General features: G+C 39.9%; 1 protein-coding gene across 1 annotated transcript in view; it reads left to right on the top strand.

Moving 5' to 3' along the window:
• LOC143987941 (uncharacterized) overlaps positions 1–19,502 on the top strand; it is a 214,809-nt gene that overhangs the window by 67,831 nt on the left and 127,476 nt on the right. Inside the window, exons 14-21 of the mRNA XM_077487143.1 lie at positions 819–1,025; positions 4,099–4,291; positions 6,372–6,502; positions 8,831–9,031; positions 11,154–11,275; positions 12,057–12,285; positions 14,207–14,406; positions 15,352–15,507. Of these exons, the coding sequence (XP_077343269.1) occupies positions 819–1,025; positions 4,099–4,291; positions 6,372–6,502; positions 8,831–9,031; positions 11,154–11,275; positions 12,057–12,285; positions 14,207–14,406; positions 15,352–15,507 (1,439 nt within the window). The remainder of the gene's footprint in view (positions 1–818; positions 1,026–4,098; positions 4,292–6,371; positions 6,503–8,830; positions 9,032–11,153; positions 11,276–12,056; positions 12,286–14,206; positions 14,407–15,351; positions 15,508–19,502) is intronic.

The following is a 19,502-nucleotide window of genomic DNA, read 5'->3' as shown; positions in this document are numbered from 1 at the left end:
GGGGGGAGATGAGGAGACAGAAAGTCAGGAGGGGCCGGAGGGGAGGAGCGCATCACGAGAGGTCTGACTAAATACAATCTCTTAGCAGCAGAGACCTGATCTACCCGTCAGCTAGCTGTGATTGACAGGTAGAGCAAAGTGGAAGCTGTCATGGGGCCCCCTACTGGCAATGCCTGAATGGTCAGTCCATCCTGGTGTGCGGCACTTACTATTGCGAGGTGTGTCGGCAGCTGCTGGTGTAGCACCTGCCACACAGCTCACATACTTCAAAATCTTGCAGGACGCAGCTGCTAATGGGAACTGAGTTCCTGTTGTGGAAAAAGTACAGGAACTCTGTTCCCATGCGTTCCCACAGGACTTGAGCCCTGGTTATACCATTAAATGCAAATGTCCTTATCTGCATGTATTAGAGTTGTTATTCATTCTCTATGGTCTTTCCACTTGCAAACACTGTCATATTATGCTGAAAGGGGCCTGTTAGCTGCAGCTATTCAGTTTCCCAGTAATTCTACTAAATTTTATTAGTGACATGCACAGCTGACAAACACCAACAGCAAAGGCTCAAGTCATGGCAATATACATACTATATAGTAATTCCATACAATAATGCTATGTAGTATGTGAGTTTGGTTCTGCAGTCAACTGAAGCACATGCAGTACCACCTTGTAGTGTATACACATGCCATGTTCCAATGCTAACATTTGTAGATATTATATTGACTGGGGTATGGTAATATACAATTCTGTGTGACTGGTCATTTTAAAAGTAGAATTTATATAATTGAACATGACCGTAATCGTTTCATCCCTGACTTTAGCGCACCTGCCTTGGACATCTAAATTATTTCCGGTCAGTTGAGAGAACTCTGACAATTGATAACTCCAGCCTTGTAAGTAATTCTGGAAATCTGGAACGCTGTGCTGGAGAAGAGACAAGTTGGGTAACTGCAGCCCAGGGAGGATCAGGTGTCCCAGGAGGACTTAGATCTCATCAGTATATGCACCAAACTCCAGCTGATTTCAAGGTATTCTTCACAAAGACGTATTTCAAGCAATTTCTTTTCCACTATTTAGCTGTGCTTTGTCAGGTTGATTCTTAGATAACAGCAGTTATTTGATATTGTAATAAGGGTATATTTAATGTTGAAGAACTTAAAATGCATGTAAATCCTAATAATGATCTGTTAACTATACCAAACGATGCATTTTGTGCAAAAATATCTGTTGATCTTGTCAGAAACTCAGAGCTGTGTGATCTGTGCACCAAGGCGGCCATAGATGGTTCAAATCTCAGCCTCCTTAGCAGGGACCATCTGAGATTCGAACCGTGTATGGGCAGGCTGCTTGTACCCAAGTCAATCCATCGATCGACTTGGGTACAACCAGCATGTCAGATTGTTCACGCGATTATTGCCAGCAGCTATAGTTGCTGGCAATAATCACAGTGTGTTCTCCTGAAAGGGATGTGGCTGCATAAATGAAAAGCGCAACACCTATGGCCAGCTTTATTGTGTTATCTTAAGTAATCTAACGAACCATCTAAGTTCTTATATTTGGTCTACAGAATAATAAGTCTCTATGCTGTGGTGAAAAGAATAGGGGGAGGGTTTTAGAAGTTTTGCAAAAGACAACTGAGCAGAGCTGAAACCATTTTGTCTACAACAATGCTGTGTGCTGTCAGTCCACAACAAACCTTAGGAGCTGAGTGCATCTTTAAAGAGATAAAACACAGGGAAATGTGCATGTATTGTACATATTTACTTCATATGTTTTGCTTTTTTTTCCCCTGATATATGCTAAGAACACATATACATTATATTGTCAAAAATATTGGTACACCTGCCTTTACACCCACATGAACTTTAATGGCATCCCAGTCTTAGGGGTTTATTTACTAAAGGCAACTCCACTGTGCACTACAAGTGTACTGCAAGTGCACGTGGAAGTGCAGCCGCTGTAGAACCGAGATGGAAATGCAAGTAAAAAAACAGCATTTTTGCTTGCGCATGATTGGATGGTAGAAATCATCAGAGCTTCCCCTAATTTTCTTTATTCCCCTCAGATCTACAGTGAGTGCAGTGCACTTGTAGCATACAGGGGATTTGCCTTTAGTAAATCAACCCCTTAGTCCGTAGGGTTAAATATCGAGTTGGCCCACCCTTTGCAGTTATAACAGCTTCAACTCTTCTGGGAAGGTTGTCCACAAGGTTTAGGAGTGTGTCTATGGGAATGTTTGATCATTCCAGAAGAGCATTTTTGAGGTCAGGCACTGATGTGACTGAGAACGCCTGGCTCACAGTCTCCACTCTAATTCACCCCAAAGGTGTTCTATCATGCTGAGGTCAGGACAAGTTCCTCCACTCTAAACTCGCTCATCCATGTCTTTATTGACTTTGCTTTGTGCACTGGTGGGCAGTCACGTTGGAACAGGAAGGGGCCGTCCCAAACTGTTCCCACAAAGTTGGGAGCATGAAATTGTCCAAAATGTCTTGGTATGCTGACGCCTTAAGAGTTCCATTCACTGGAACTAAGGGGCTAAGCCCAACCCCTGAAAAACGTCCCCACGCCATAATCCCCCTCCACAAAAGCATTTGGACCAGTGTACAGTAAGTAAGGTCTATAAAGACATGGATGAACGAGTTTGGCATGCCATTAAAGTTCATGTGCGTGTAAAGGCAGGCGTCCCAATACCTTTGACAATATAGTGTACATTGCGATTTAGCAGTACATTATCTTTTGTGATGAGAAAGTTCTAGTGTGAAATTTATAAAGTACTTTGTCACGTTTTCACTGTGTGTTTTAGGCCACGACTTTAAAAAAAAAATTTATTCTGCCACTGCCATTTATAGGAATAAGGTCTGATAAACTAAAATATGATGTGATTATGGTAGGAATGTGTATTTATAAAGGATAGAGCAAATTCAGGCAGCAAGTAACAATAGTTGGTAAACTGCTGTTTCTTTACAGACAGAATTACAACTATGCTTGATTGATTAGCCTAATCCTAGTTTTTTTTACAAAATCTTGCAGCCAGATTCCTCAGGCTTTTTATATAGCTTCCTGGGAAGCACTGCAACTTTGTGTTACTTTGTAGTCTCCCTTTCATGTTTCTATGTACATTTAGAAATCTGAGTTGGGCTCAAAGAGAGGTCAATGTTTGGAGGCATCACAACATGGGTTGTATTATTATAGGCTTATTTTCAGGGCTATTCAAAAGTCTCCATATGGCTTTAGCTAGACAACAGCAGTGGCAGCCATTGGTATATTTTTTTTTGGGGGGGGGGGGGGGGCAAACAGTGCATGTAGATCAGGGGGCCGGATGCAGGTGGCGCCCATGTGCCCCCATATGGATGGGCCGCCAGTCATTTGAAGTAGATGAATCCACTATGACAAGTATTCAGCATATTGCCTGTATCCATTAAGCTAGTTCATGTTTTACTGCAGTTTGTCTTAACCAAAATAAGTGCAATTTTAATGTACACACAGCTGATGTGTTATAAGATCAGCAGCAAGTCTAAGGCCGCGTACACACGAGAGGATTGTCCGTCCAACTTAGTCCGCTGAAACGTGTTTCAGCGGACAGTCCGATCGTGTGTGGGCTTCAGCTGACTTTTTCAGCGGATAGTCTGGCGGACTAAGTCTTTCGGAATTTCCGTAATACAGTATGTCCAACTTTGGTTTCAGCGGACAGTCCGCTCGTGAGTAGGCTAGTTGGACGGACTAAGTATGGCGCATGCTCAGAAAGGATTTACACGGCCGAAGGTTGCATTGCAGTGTATTGGACGTCGTATTTCCAGTCCCGTCGTACGTGCTGTACACGTCATCGTGCAAGCTTTCAGCGGACTGTCTGTTCATCGTGTGTGGTCAAGTCCGTTCATTCAAAAGTAGGACGGACTGTCTGTCGGATTGTCTGACGGACTTAGTTGGACGGACAATCCTCTCGTGTGTACGCGGCCTATGGAATATCATTAGAGGTGGGGATATCTTTATGTACAACAACAGAAGGTGGGTTGGAGTAAAAATTACTCATTGTATACCACTATCTTGCATTACTCTCTGGGCTTATCTCTTATATTGCATGTGTATCTCCACTAACAGGTACACAGTGTACAGTTCATGGAGTTTTCTGACGTGGAGAATCATAATGACTATTACATAATTAAAGATGGCATCATTCACACTCAGGATCAAAAAGGAGCATTCATAGTGTATGATGTGGCATTTGATGATCTGCAGGAGTTACAACATCAGCTACTGCTTCTAGCAACTCTCTTCATTGAGAAAGAAAGAAGTGAGTTTAGCATAAGTTATGGTCACTCTCACTGTATCTGCTGAGATATTGTATACTTTGTGCAGGTTTAAGATTCAGAAAACTATTTTGAAAAGTCTGTTAAAGCAGAACACAGAAACATATCAGACATTTCCAAATGAACAGACCTAGGGGTGGATTTACTAAAGGCAAATAGTCACCACAAAACATTCACTAAACTCTAGGGCAAACTCCCTGGGAAAGTGTAACTTCCCTTGCAAAGTGAAAAGCCTATTTGTGTAACTCTGGGGTAGATGTACTCATGGAAAATAGTCTGTTCACTTTTCATGGGAATTTACCCCAGAGCTTAGTGAATGAGGTGAAGCTCTGATAAGTTCCATTATCTAATAATGTACAAGTAAAAATGCAGTTTTTTTTTGTTTTGTTTTTCCTTGAGTATGATTGGGTAAGCTTCACCACATTCACTAACCTCCGGGGGGGAATTCCCTTGCAAAGTGAACAGCCTATTTGCCTTTAGTAAATTAACCTTTGTATGTAATGGGTATCAACAACATTTAAAAATTAAATATTAACCTGTGTCCTTCTAAAAGATTACTATAATCACTAATATAGCGCACTACTTACTTTCTTAGCAGTATGATAGTGATGCCTGAACAACATCTATTATCTGTTCAGAAAATTGTGTAAAGTTTTGGTAAATCATTACCCCAATATGCCCTGTATACTCTCTCGGACACTGATCGGACATTCCGACAACAAAATCCATGGATTTTTTCCGACGGATGTTGGCTCAAACTTGTCTCGCATACACACGATCACACAAAGTTGTTGGAAATTGCAAACGTCAAGAACGTGGTGACATACAACACGTATGACATACCGAGAAAAATTAAGTTCAATAGCCAGTGTGGCTCTTCTGCTTAATTCCGAGCATGCGTGAAACTTTGTGTACACGCGATCAGAATTTTCCTGACAACGGATTTTGTTGTTGGAAAATTTGAGATCCAGCTCTCAAATTTTGTGTGACAGAAATTCCGAAGGAAATGTCGGATGGAGCCTACACACGGTCGGAATTTCCAACAAAAAGCTCACATTGAAAATTTTCCATCGGAAAATCTGACCGTGTGTATGGGGCAATAGAGTAGGCCTCCCTGACCTGTTGTGACACATGGGAGTTAAATGATCTAGTTTGCTCTTGTTAATTGATATTGCTTCAAAGGTTTGGGTGGTAGAATTAAATGTATGTGGTCATAATGTCAATATATTATATATATATTATGCTAAAAGGAAAAAAAATAGACAATTTTTTCAAAGAAAGCATACCTGTCAGAAGAGAAATATGAGCGATATTACTGTTGATTTGTATTTCATTTGGGTTGGTTATATTATCTTCTGACCTGGAACAAAAATGCAGTCAGCGAAGTCAGGACTACTGACTAGTGTAAAAAGGACTAGTATAGCAAGCCCCAGAGGTTGCATCTTTAAACCAAGATGCCAGTGGCAAGTCAATAATTCAGTATTGAAAGATTTCCCTCAGACTAGAACTTCAACCAAAACTTTTTATTTTATTTGTTTTTAGGTAAATAGTGGAAGGGATAGAATATTTGTTGTATTTTTATTACTGTCTTTGTACTCAGTGGGGACTGTGGGGAGATTTTCCTCCCTATCCTGGCGACCACCAGCGCATTGCTGTGAGCTAGTGGCAGGTTGACAATAGTTTACAAAATAGTAAATTAACTACTATTTGTGTGCCACTATAAATAGTATGTGCCAGTGGAAGTATGCTTTATTCTAATGCAGTGTGCTGGAGTTTATGATTCTGTAAAGACCCATTCATCTTGATGATATAGTACAGAAAAGAAGAAGTGCATGTAAACATATCAAAACTGCGGTGAACACAATGATTTGCTTTGTTTCCTATACTAGTTATGTGATTTTTGATAACTATTCCATCATATGCCATTACGAGTAAACGGTCATACTTGACCAATAAGTTACATGTAAATAAAATAAGCAATGGTTGTTGCTCAAGAACCATTTGATTTCAGTATGTCATCCTCTAAAGAACTCTCAGTTTTATCTTTGTTTTTGTTCCTTTAAGATTTCAAAGCAAGTAAAAGAGAAGCTGGTGATGTGAATCTCGCTGACTGGGCTCACATTAATGTGGATCGCTTTGCCCTGCTACTTAACCTGTGGACTTGGGAATGCGCTCTGCTAGAAAACAAGCAGCAGGTAGACAGCTTGTTGTTGCTTGTCATTTGGTCAGGTCTGACTTGTGCCTGAGCTCATGCAGCTTCATGGTCGTTGTATTTGTCATACTGTCAATCTACCTTATCCTCTGTTGTCACCTTCTTTTTATCTTCATATTTTCCCCATATCACAATATCTTTCACTGAGCCCTTTGCAGTAGTACATGGCCAAAATATTTTATCCTTAGATAAATTTCATCCTTAGTGCCATACTTTCTGTTGTGCATTCATTTACAACCTTTGGTAAGAGGGTTTTAAAGTTTATTGACCAAATTACACATAGGAGTGCAAATATTAAGGCGTACATAAACATAGGATCAACAGTTAATAACCCAATGTCAGCATGGGCTTTTAAAAAGTCATCGCTTTACAATTTATTAGTGCAACACCAAATTATTACCAATATACAGTATTTATGTTCATTCGTTAGAGAAATAGGAACAGGACTTTAGAGGTGCCACAAATTAAAGCAAACTTATACTGTTGCAATTACATATTTAAAATGTTTAAAAAAGAGAAATCCCATATTCTGAGTCACTTGTATACAGCATGAACGATAGATGCAGATACATTCTCTGAGAATTCAATTCCTTTATGCTCTTGCTTCAACGTGTTTTGCCAAATTTGGCTTCATCAGGAAGTATTTGAGTGCAAGGGATGTAGCCACCACACTCGGGGACTACACCTGCAAGCTCAAGGCCAGTTATGGAAGAGCGGCCATAGATGAATTGAAGGATGATGGAAAATCACCCACAAGTCGTGACGAGCAGCTCGCCAACCAGTGCGGGGTTGACCGCAGAGGAGGCACAAGGACTCAGGGATACCTTATTTAAAAAATAATGTATAAAAATCTCCACTAGGGGGAGTAAGTATGGTGCAAATTCAGCTGGGTCACCGAAATGTCTTATATAGCTAGCTGAGATTTAAAATCACTGTAGTTGCCACCTGCTTCCATACCATGTATTCCTTCTGGATTCCGACATGTTTACCAGCATGACTGCTATGCTTAAGAGGGAAAGGATGCAATAAGAAAAAAATGTAAATAATGAAAGGATTTATTGGTCCCTTAATGCAGGTAGATTTAAGTGCAGAGAGCAGGGCCCTACCCTAAGAATCCCCTTCTACTAACCCTCCCTGTAATTTGAATACCAACCTGTACTCTAATCCTCAAATTTAGCCTCCCAATAACCCAAACTCTCAAAGTAACCCTCCCTATAGCCCTGAGGCCGCGTACACACGGGCGGACTGTTCGCCCAACTTTGTCCGCTGAACAGTGTTTGGGCGGACAGTCCGCTCGTGTGTGGGCTTTCAGCGGACAGTTTCAGCGGACAGTTTGACGAACAAGGTTTTACGGAATTTCCGAAAAACTGTCCGCTGAAACCTTGTTTCAGCGAACAGTCCGCCCGTGTGTAGGCTTGTTCGTCAAACTAAGTTCCGCGCATGCTCAGAAAGGATTTACACGCCGAAAGTTATAATGCAGTGTATAGGACGTCGTATTTTTCGTCCCGTCGTACGTGCCGTTCACGTCATCGCGCACGGTTTCAGCAAAGTGTTCGTTCGCCGTGTGTGGCCATGTCCGTCCATGCTAATTTTGAGCGGACTGTTTGCCGAAACTGTTGGACGGACAAAGTTGGGCGAACAGTCCGCGCGTGTGTACGCGGCCTAACACTAAATCCCCTGTAATCACCACACTATTTCTCCTGTAATCCTCACACTAACCGCCTTATTATTCCAACAGTGCCTTCCTCCATTTCATTCTCATACTAACTCTCTCTGTAACCCTAGCACTAACCTCTAAACCTTACACTAAAACTCTCTAATGTAAATATAAACTTTTTTTGCATACTCTCATCTCCTGTGCTGAAATCCAATGGCTGCTGTTCCTGTGTTGAAACATACTAGGGTTGGGATCCTGGTGCTTGAAAATAATGTTTTGGAATCTTACATATACAGTACAAGAAAGAAAAATCTATTTGGTCTTGAATTTAGATAAAGTTTTTTAAAGGGGCACAGGGGATGGGGTGGGCAACACACATCTGTCACTACAGCATTATTATATGCCCGCTTCAGTGCTTTGATTGTTGCATACTGCCGTTGTCATAAAGCGCAAAAATAAATGTTGGCAGTTGTTTGTAGAATTTCCTAGATAAGTGTTCAAATTAAGCTCTATTGTACAGCTTGGTGCTTACCATCGTTTCTGCATTAAGTGTTCCTATTTTATTGTTCATATGTTATCTCTGTATTCCACATACTGTACAATCAACAGAGCAAAATTTCTAATGTCTAACACGGATGTCTTCTTTTTAACAAGCTTGTAGATTGTTACTATGAAGCTTACCAGCATGTATGTGATCCAGAAGAAAAAACTGCCTTGGCACAAGTGATCACTGACATCATGTTTCGGCGCCCACGGTTTGACATTGGCTCCAAATACTTCCTGGAAGCCTACCGGGATGAATGCCAGTGCCTGAGGCTTCACTTGCAACTTGTCAGAAATGTATTAAATAACCAGGTAAGCAAACACATTGCAGCTTAAAACATTGCAGCATTTATGAAAAAACACAGTATTAATTCCACAAGACGTAACAAAAAATTATATAAAGACATTTGTTTATTTCAAACAGCAATATATATAGCGAGCGCTCCACCTACATCAGCAGCTAGCACTCACTGTGACTATACAACCCTTGTAATCAGTATATTCAAACAATGTGCAGTGCTTTAGCAAGGTAATATAACAATGAAAAATCTGTATAATACAGCCCAATAATTATAATATTGTGAATGGTTGTGATTGAGAGCAAATGTCCATATAATGGAAAGTTCAGTTTATTCAACTGCAGCTACCATGTATACGTTTGCAGTCTTAAGACTTCTTTCTTTAAAATTCTAGTTTTTAGATTAGTGGGAAATTTACTATAATTGGAGCACTCAGAATCTGGTGCAGATGTGTATGGTAGCCAATGAGCTTCTAACTTCACCTTGCTCAATTAAACTTTGGCAAAAAAAAAAAAAAAAAAATAGAAGCTGATTGGTTTCTATGCAGAGCTGCATCAGATTTTGTACCATGCGATTTTAGTAAATAACCCTAATAGTGTCACAAGCTTCCTTTATGTGCTTTCACAGATGTGGCTTTGAGAGGTCACATTTGGTAGAGATACCCATTGATGGATGAGAGTTCAGTTTAATAAATGAACCACTTCCTGACAACCGCATAGCAAATTTACTACTACAGGGCAGCCGTTCTATATGTGATTCTGCACTTCCAGATAGGGGGCGGGCCTCTTCTGCTGTGATTAGTCAAAGCAAAAGCCGATAAGCGGTGCCGGCCAATGGATGTCCACTGGCACCCTCTGATCATCGAGGAGAGAGGCTGGGCTTAGCTCCGCATATGTAAACAAGGCAGAGCTCTGTCCTGACAGTGGGGATGTGATTCATTTTCTTTCCCTGCTAAGTAGGGAAAGAAAACCCATCACATCCCTTATTAAAAACACCACAGAGTGTACACAAATACATGGGTTAGGCACACATTTAACCCCTTTAATAAATATACGCTTATCGTGATTTTATATAATGGCCTAATGAATGAAGCCCTCCACTGCTGTTAAGTCAACGCTGAGAGGGCTGATATGTTCCCCCTGTCTTTCTTCCTGGTTCACGAGCTCTGGCTATGTGATTGGCCGGAGCCGCAATTACGTCACTCTCGCACATGCACACGGGAGCCCTCAGTTCTGGCACGAAGCTCTGAAGTTCCGAGGTATGCCCGGACCTTCAGAGTGCATGCGCCATTTAGGAGATATTCATTTTACCTACAGGTAAGCCTTATTATAAGCTTACCTGTAGATAAAAATTACAAAGCGGGGTTTGCAAACCGCTTTAACTCAACCTTTAGGATTCCACTAACACTTAACAAACATGATGCTTGTAGTAGGGAAACTTATGTACCATAACATCTTTTGTTTTTTTAACTATAAATAGAAAAATTGGTTTTATAAGTTTATATATTTTTTCTTTTACCTGGAAACTAGGGAAAATTCAGCTGTGGGATATGTATATGTGGGATCAGTGAAATTTTTCTAACTATTTGCAGTGGATATCAATACAGATCATGTGGGCTACATACATGCATTTTATAAAACTTTTACCAATAGTTGGACAATAAACTCTAAACCAACAAAGAATACCTATATTTTACAATAATTAAATTTTTCATTATTGTTTTATGTCTGCTTCTACAGATAGAAAGCCAAGGGGAATTTGTTGAGAAGGTTTGGCGGGATGGCCGTAAAGGAAGTTTCTATGATTTAGAAAAAAAGGAAGCAATGGGCGGGACTTTATATGTGGCACACGGAAGCAGAAAAATAAATTTAGATAAAAAACGGGTTTTAATAAATGCGAAAATTGTCATACATTTACATGTTATTGCACATAACCATACATTAATATTTTCTATTTCATCAAAATATACATTCCAACAAGGACTTAATGGTAAATATATGAAGAACTTGACATTCAATAAGCACCAATTATATAAGGATATGTGACACATTGACGTTTAACTCTAAACCAACAAAAAATCCCTATATTTTACAGTAATTACATTTTTCATTATTATTTTATGTCTGCTTCTACAGATAGAAAGCCAAAGGGAATTTGTTGAGAAGGTTTGGCGAGATGGCCGTAAAGGAAGTTTCTATGACTTTGGCCTTCCACTTAACATCATCACTAAGCCAATTGTATCACTTAACACCAGCAGGTAAGATAAGAAACTGTGCTTTTTTCCCCAGTACTTTGTTGGTCACTACTGATTAATTGCAAAGAGATTGCTCCCTATTCCTACATATCTTAGTTTTTTTGTTTCTTTTTTGTCTGATGACAGAGTTTTCCCTTAACTTACTGTCTCATTGACATAACAGGAGTTTCTTCAGTAAAAGACTTTCCCTCTTTTCCTGTTTTGGTGACAATTCAAAATCCCGATTTTGTTCACATTTAAATAGAAAGGGTGAATCTACCCAATGGGACACAGAAAATAAAAATTAAGAAGGGTTCTAATCCATCCACAGTACTCTACCAAAAGTAAAATCATTTTTTTGGCTTAATTTTATATACCGTAGTAGGGACATTAGTATGCTTCAGTAGTATGATTAAAAAAGGAAATACTTGTATGTATGGCAGTAAGTACCAATTTATCGTTATCATTTCTCTTAATGTATGTCTAGGTGCAAAACAAAATGGAAACCCTAGTAAAAGGCAACAGTCATATACGTAGTTGATAATTTTTGAACCCAAGTTATAGTATTTTATTTGTATGTAATTAACAGCTGGTGTGTTAAGAGATTATATATCATTCTACCTTATAAGTAAATAAAAAAATCAGTAATGATTTTAACAATGTAATACGTAGGCCTGCTTGTAGCCTCTGACTGACTGCTAATGTCAACTTTGTGAGCAGCTACACAGAAAATCCATTTTTTTTTCCTACAGCAATCTCTGTACCAGTCCATTATTTTGATTGTATCTTCTCCTTGTACTTTTAGTCCTGCCCTACATAATGTTTACCTCCTGGAGATTCATCCTTCACTTGGATTGGCCTATCTTATCCCTAAAACATTAGAACACATATGTGAGGAAGTTCTACACTCTTGCATGGCGAAATTACCCAAGGAGGTCTACAGTGTGGAGAAAAGGGTCTTGGAGTTAGCCCTAAATGAATGGTCATCCCAAAAAGATCTCCAGTTATCATTTATGGCAAATGTGCACAAGGATGTAAGTATGCTTCCAATCACATTGCTGCAAACCATGTAAAATGCTGAATTAGTTCAAGATCAGCAAATGAGTCAAAAGAGAAGCAGGGCCCTACACATTTATAATCCAGTTTCCCAAATAAAGACTATCAGCGTAATGCCAAGCTTCATAGGGCTCAGACTGCTGAATGCATTTTATAAGAAATTGGGCATCACAAGTTATTTCCAGGGTTAAAGCTTATCTAAACTCAAAAAAACTGTAAATAGTTGGTATTATTTACTGAAGGAGTTGTCTAATCATGTGCAGATTAAGTAAACAGGAATTAGCTTTTAACGTGATTGAAAAATGTATGTGAAAATTCACACAATTTATTGTGTGAAGATTCTCAACACCCTTAGTAAATCACCCTCATTGCATCTTACTAGTGGTGGCTGCATCCGTCTATTTTCACCTGGTAATCCTGCAAATAACCCACTTCCTGTTGGTGGGTGGCTACATTTACTCCTCCATTGTATCTATGGAAGGAGCCATGGATATCACACAGGCTGGACTTCAAACTTGTCTGCCTATGTTCATTTTTTTTACATGGACATGTCAAGATTAATAGCTTATACTAAAGATAACATAGTTTTATGCTTTCAGTTCACTTCACAGAAAGTGACAAGGACTTTGCATTTTTGGTAAGATTAACTGACATTTTCTGTACTTGCTGAAAATTTTACAATCAATGCAACCATTACATCTAGGGACTGGTAAGCAGAATAATATATAACATTTTTGTTCTTGGGTATAGGTGTGCTTTAAGGAAACTTTAGGTCAAAATTAAATCCGACGTCATATACAAAAGCACAAAAAAATATTTTGGCAGGGAAGAGAGTCCACATACATTGTTATTTCATCCATGTCACAAGCTCTTTTCAATATTACGGTGGAACTCCAACTCTTTTTTTTTTTAAGTAGTTTAGGCTTTAAACTCTCTAGCCAAAACTTTTTTTTTGTTTTTGGATAGAGTGGGTAATGCCCCATACACATGAGCGGAATTTCCAACTGAAAAAGTCTGATGGGAGCTTTTCATTTTATATTCCGATTGTGTGTATGCCCCATCTGACTTTTTACGTCGAAAATTCTGACAGACCCAGAAAGAGAACATGTTCTATATTTTTCCAATGGAACCAATTCCTATCGGGAAAACCGCTCGTCTGTATGCTGTTCCGATGTACCAAAAATGACGCATGCTCTAAAGCAAGTACGAGACAGAAGCTATTGGCTACTGGCTATTGAACTTCTGTTTTCTAGTCCCGTCGTACAGGTTGTACGTCACCGCGTTCTTGATGGTTGGACTTTGGTGTGACCATGTGTATGCAAGAATTCCGTCGGAATTCGGTCAGAAAATCCTTCAGAGTTTATTCCGATGGGAAAATCGGTCGTGTGTATAAGAGTAAAAGTCTGTGAACCCCTGGGGGATATTTTCCTTCACTTCTTGTACTGTTATGCCTATACAAGAAATTATCTTTAGTCAGTGCCCGCGTTGTAGAAGTTTGCCTGTCCTCATAGGAAGGTAGGGTAACCTCTCCAACAGGGACGCAGACAGTAATAAAACCTGACAGAGGCTCTAATGCTTCCTCAAAATATCCAAAACAAAATAAAGACCCTGAGCTGAGTATTACCTCTCCCATGAGTAGGAGTCATTAAAAACCTCCAGATGCAGAGGGATAATGTGTTCCACAAATCACACAGTATTTCAGTTGACGCTAAGGAAGATGATACCATGACTATCACCCTTGTTTTACTACACAATTGTCACATTGAATGTTTAAAAATCCAATTTTTCACTAACTAATTGTGTAAAAAAAATCATTAAATATGGTCTGGAGCATTTTTTAAGCAAGGCAGTTGTTTAACACGTCAGAACCATAAGCTCATTACTTTTTTTTTGATGCAGTTGTTTGAAGAAGTGCTGGTGGAAGATCCACTGATCGTCAGAGATATCTGCATGCATGCTTTGAACTCTGCTGATGAAGAACAAAAGCATGGTACAGCAAAGCAAATCTTCATTTTGGAAACATTCAGCAAGATGATTGAGCTCATCACTCTGCGTCATAGAATAATAGAAACGTCATTAGAAACAGCACTGTTGTCCAGGTCAGCAATATTAAGACAGCCAGGGCTGTTTCTGGGCAGAAGCAAACTAAGCACCAGGTGGAAAAGTTGTCAGAGTGCAGTAGGACAAGCCAATGGTAAATTTAGGGGTCTAAAAATACTGCGCATTTGAATAATGTGCAAGCACTGACGCTTTTTGTGCTGTGCCCAGATGGAATTCCAAAGGTTGTCTACAATGTCTTTTATGTATTCACTCAATTACCCCATTGTGTACCCAACTAGTAGATGGTGTAGCCTACCATTTGGAATCCCAACATTTCCCAACATTTCTAAAAAAGTTGGCAGGTGATTGCACTCATTGCCATCTGCCAAAAAACACTATATCCTCATTGGCTTCACTAACTCTTTCATTTCATGCAAGCAACATACCAATTAACGTATAACAAAATGCAAAAACTTTATTTTGCTTTGGATAGAGTGAAGAGGGATTACAACCCCTGTCAAATTTTTATTGCTGTCTGTGCCCCTGTTAGGGAGTTCCACCTTCTCTATTTATGCTATTATCAATGAAAATGTTGTCACCAGAAAAGGGCAAATCTTCCAATGGGGGCTCTAGTACTGGTGACTCTGATGACAACCAGGAATTTTCCCTCTTTGGGGGGAATTCCTCTCACTTCCTATTTTGACTATATAACAGAAAGGGAAGGAATACCTCCCAAATGTGACACAGATGGCAAAAGAAAAACATGTCAGGGGTTACACCCCCCCCCCCCCCCTTTGCTCTATCCAAAGTTTAAAACAAATTTCCCTTATTTATGCTGTAATATAATTTTAATAGAAGCACCAATTATATTTTACTTCTGCTTAGTAATTAATCTTGTCTCGCATATATAATTTTTTTTAGCTAAGTACATTAGAAGGATTTAATAATTTAACAATAATTAATGCTGCTTCCTGATGCTTGTATTTAACAACTATCTTGAGCAGGACATACACCTATTTTGCTGAAGACATGGGATTCAGTGAGTTCCACTTACACCTGAGACCTGTACAGTTTGAGTTTGCAACATACAAGGCACAAGCTGACCAGATTCCACCCGCGTTCATTACATCTCTCCTCGAAGATGACACCAGTGTGGACAGGTGAGTTATGTATATTGCCATGATAGAGATACAGGATCTAAGGTATGCATTTTTAAAGCTGTACAACTATCTTGCATCCACTTTTATTTTCCTGGACTAACAATTAAGATAGTCATACACCAGCAGATTCAGCTACCCATTCTCACTGTGCAATAGCTGAATTTAGTATTAGATATGGCAACACATAACAATGCAATACATGAGAGATTTGGCTGGGTCATTGCCAAGCTGAGTTTTCTGGAAGAAAAATATCAAAAGATTTGCCTGTCCTATGCCCATATTCACTGATCTCATTCTGAACTGGCATTTCATGCCATGCTTGAACAGATTCTTAGTTGAGTTTTTACAAGAGCTCCAGAGTAGTGGCGTATCATCCATGGGGACTGAATACAGTCCACAAAGATTAAGGGGCGGTCCTGTGCCCCCACACATTCCACAATATTGGGAAATTCTGGTTCTCTGTCTGGGGAAGGAGACATGTGGGCCGCAAATAACAATTAACCTTATATATGTTGGAGCGGAACCCCACAACGGCCAGGCATCTACACTAAACTTGACAGCTGTCATTTCACAGAGCGAGAAAGGGACATTTCATCTGATCCTCTCCTCTGCTGCTTCCCCCAGCACACGATCTTCTCCACATCTCAAGCGCTACATGGATCGTTAGGGTATCTGTCATTGGTTGCCAGTTCCTGACATACTGACTTTGGAGCTGCCCTGCATCTTCTTTGATGGGATTGTCTCCTACCTGTTGTTTTAAGATTCTCTACCATATTCTGTCATACTTCTTGGTGGGTGCTCACCTCATCAAATTCCCGGCCTAAGGCCTAACACAAAGAATAAAGGAATGTCCCGTCCAAAAGGCTTTTCAATGCTTTCCTGCATAACATCACTTCAACATAAGGTCACTGTAGCACAATTCTTGAAACTCCAGGCATTGTCAGTACATTTGGCAGTACACTACTCATTTACAGAAGTCCACAGAGTAGAGCACTTCCTTGGTTCTCATGACTTCCCATACAGTGGTCCCACAAGTGCAGAACACTTCACTGTCCCAAATAGTTACAGCCATCTTCCATAGATATTACAATCTCTTGACATAGGCATTATTCAACAGGTTGTTCCTTACCCACACACAAGGGGAATCCTCCACAGGCCCATGGGCCACTTTAAACCAAGCCATGGGACCAGTTAAGCAAGGATCAGATGAGGACAAGGTTTTTCTATCTGCTCCCAAGTGTCTTCATTCACTGCCCAGGCTGTTTAGCCCTGCAGATAATTATTTTCCTCTCTATGCTCACAGCATTACATCTTGTAGATTGGGAGTGTCCTACTCCTACACCCCAAGTGCACTAGGCCCCACTCACAGCTTGCACTTGCATCTTCACCCATTACATCACGAAAGGAGGGGCAACAATTAAAGGGCACTAACACCTGCCAACAGTTGCAGCTGTAGCGTTTGTAATATGGAAAAGATCTGGTGCTGTGGAGTGGCTACGGAGAGGATTCCATTAAATATCCCTTCCTCTCCCTGTGAGATGACAGCTGTCAAGTAACCAGCGGGTGTTTTGGTAGCGCCCCCTGGTTATATAGTATAGATGCCCAGCAGCTGTGGGGCTCCCACTCAGCTCCTTCCCCAACAGGCATGGGATTCATTATTATGTAACCCAACTACAAAAAAGCTTGATTGGTGCTCAACAAACCCCCTAACATTCTACTCATAATACCTGAAATATAAAGAATGAAGAAAAGGAGGATGAGGCTACCGTGAGCAATAGATAAACCTTATACACTTTATTAATACACAAATTCTTAAAAAATATATATTGCATGTATATATGGCTTCTTCATTTGTATGTATTTGTAGACAATTGATATGTTTGCATATCTTGCAGATATAGTTGGGGACTTTTAATTTTACCACAATGTATTTTTTAGAATATGTGTATTAATAAAATGTATATGCTGTATTTCAATGATCACAGCATCATCCTACCTTTGTTCATTCTTTATATTCCATGTATTATGAGTAGAATGTTGGGAGGGGTGGTTTGTTGAGCTTTTCTATAGTTTCATAATGAGATCTTTACTGGAAACTGCTGCCTCCTTCAAAACATTATTTTTGATAATAATTAACTTTTTGATCTAGAGACAGCACATTTGTGTCACATTTGTATTATTAATTGTTATGTCAAATCCAAGACTGAAAACAGCACTCAGCATTTACAAGAGCACACACCATTTACAAGAGCATGCAAAGGTGTGTAAGGAGCTCTGTGTGCTCTTGTAAATGCTGAGTGCTGCTTTCAGTCTTGGATTTGGTCTAACAATTTGGCTGCTTCCGAGGACTGCTTCTCTGTGACATCTTTTGTCCAATTGGACTATCTTCCACCTTGATCTGGAGCCCAGATGTGGAGGTCCTATACTTTGGTGTTTACACCATATGCCTTGTTGACTCATTGAGCATATGCCCATTTGAGTCATCTTACTCCGGTAAGCCTCCTTACTAACCGGTGGTGCTTCGATTGTCTTCACTTCAATACCGATGTCACGTACAATTCCACTTCTGGTTACATAATCCGTTTTTACCGTTTATCCAAGGACTGTTATATTTATGGTTTAAAAATCTTTATATGATGGCACGTGCACTTTAGTTTGGGTTTGAATTTCACATCACTTTTCACAGTTTTTTTGTGGTCTTTGCACAGTGTAAATTAGTTTGAATATATATATATATATATGAATTTTTATCATCATGAATTTTTGAGCGCTGCACAAAATTTTACCTTTCACATTGTCTTAGCCCTTGTACACACGGTTGGACATTCCGACAACCAAATCCGTCTGATTTTGTCTGACGGATTCTGTCCGAAACTGATGTTGCATACACACGGTCGGACAAAGTTGTCGGAAAATCCGATCGTACGTAACGTGATGACATTATTTCATTACGACGGGACTACGTTCAGGCTGGTAGCCAATAGCTTTGGTCTAGGAATTTGACCTGAGCATGCGTGCCACTTTGTCCGATCGGAATTCTCTACACACAATCAAACAAAGTCCGATCGGATCATGTTGTCGGAAAGTTTTATAGCCCAGCTCTAAAACGTTGTCCGTCGGATATTCCGATGGAAACAGTCCGATGGAGCCCACACACAGTCGGATTATCCAACAACACGGTCCGATCGGACATTTTCCGTGTGTACAAGGGCTAAGTGTTGTGCTGGCTGCTATTTGATATACGTCTTCATGTCAGCATGATATACACCAATTTTTTTAATTAATTGTTATGTGTGGCCCGTTCAGCTGCTTCCCCAGGAACATTATGGATCACCTGAGTGTAACTTGCTGCAACATTATGGATCACTTGAGTGTAACTTGCTGAATCAGCACGTGGTACACTTTCTTTTACTCAGGCAAGGGAAGCAACTTATGAGCTTTCATACAGAAAGCACAACTGTTACAGAGTATGTGTATTTTCGTCAGCTAGAACAAAAGAGAAGGATCTGACGCTGTGATTTGAAGATAATTTGTGTACTAAAGGCTTTATATAAAAACAAAAAAACTGAGTTCCAGCACATGATATATTCCAGCATACACACCAATGTTGCAGTCATTGAAGAAGTAATTGAAGAAGCATTCTTCCCACTGACCATCATGCTAGAGTACAATAAGCTGTACATCTAGTAATTATTAGCAGGGGTTCCTTATAACTGTAAAGTTAATTCAAGGGTTCTTTAACAGTAAAAAGGTTGAGTTTTTAAACATTTCCCCTGAATCCCAGGCTACTCTGGTAAACAACTAAGGGCCGATATGAATCTTTATTTTTAAACCTCACTATGAGCCCATGATAGTAATGGACTAATTGGCTTAGGAAGTGGGAAGGGCAAGTCTAGACTCTTATATGCCAGACCCGCCTAAGATTTTGGATCCTGCCACAAAATTAGCATGACCAACAGGTACTTGGAGATGCTTGCTGTGTGGTGCTAGTGGGA

This window comes from Lithobates pipiens, unplaced genomic scaffold (genome assembly GCF_037356315.1).
Source record: "Lithobates pipiens isolate NorthernLeopardFrog02 unplaced genomic scaffold, aLitPip1_a1.2 Scaffold_18, whole genome shotgun sequence".
Classification (NCBI taxonomy): Eukaryota; Metazoa; Chordata; class Amphibia; order Anura; family Ranidae; genus Lithobates; species Lithobates pipiens.
Note: the sequence above shows the minus strand (reverse complement) of the source record. Positions and strands in the feature narration are given on the sequence as shown.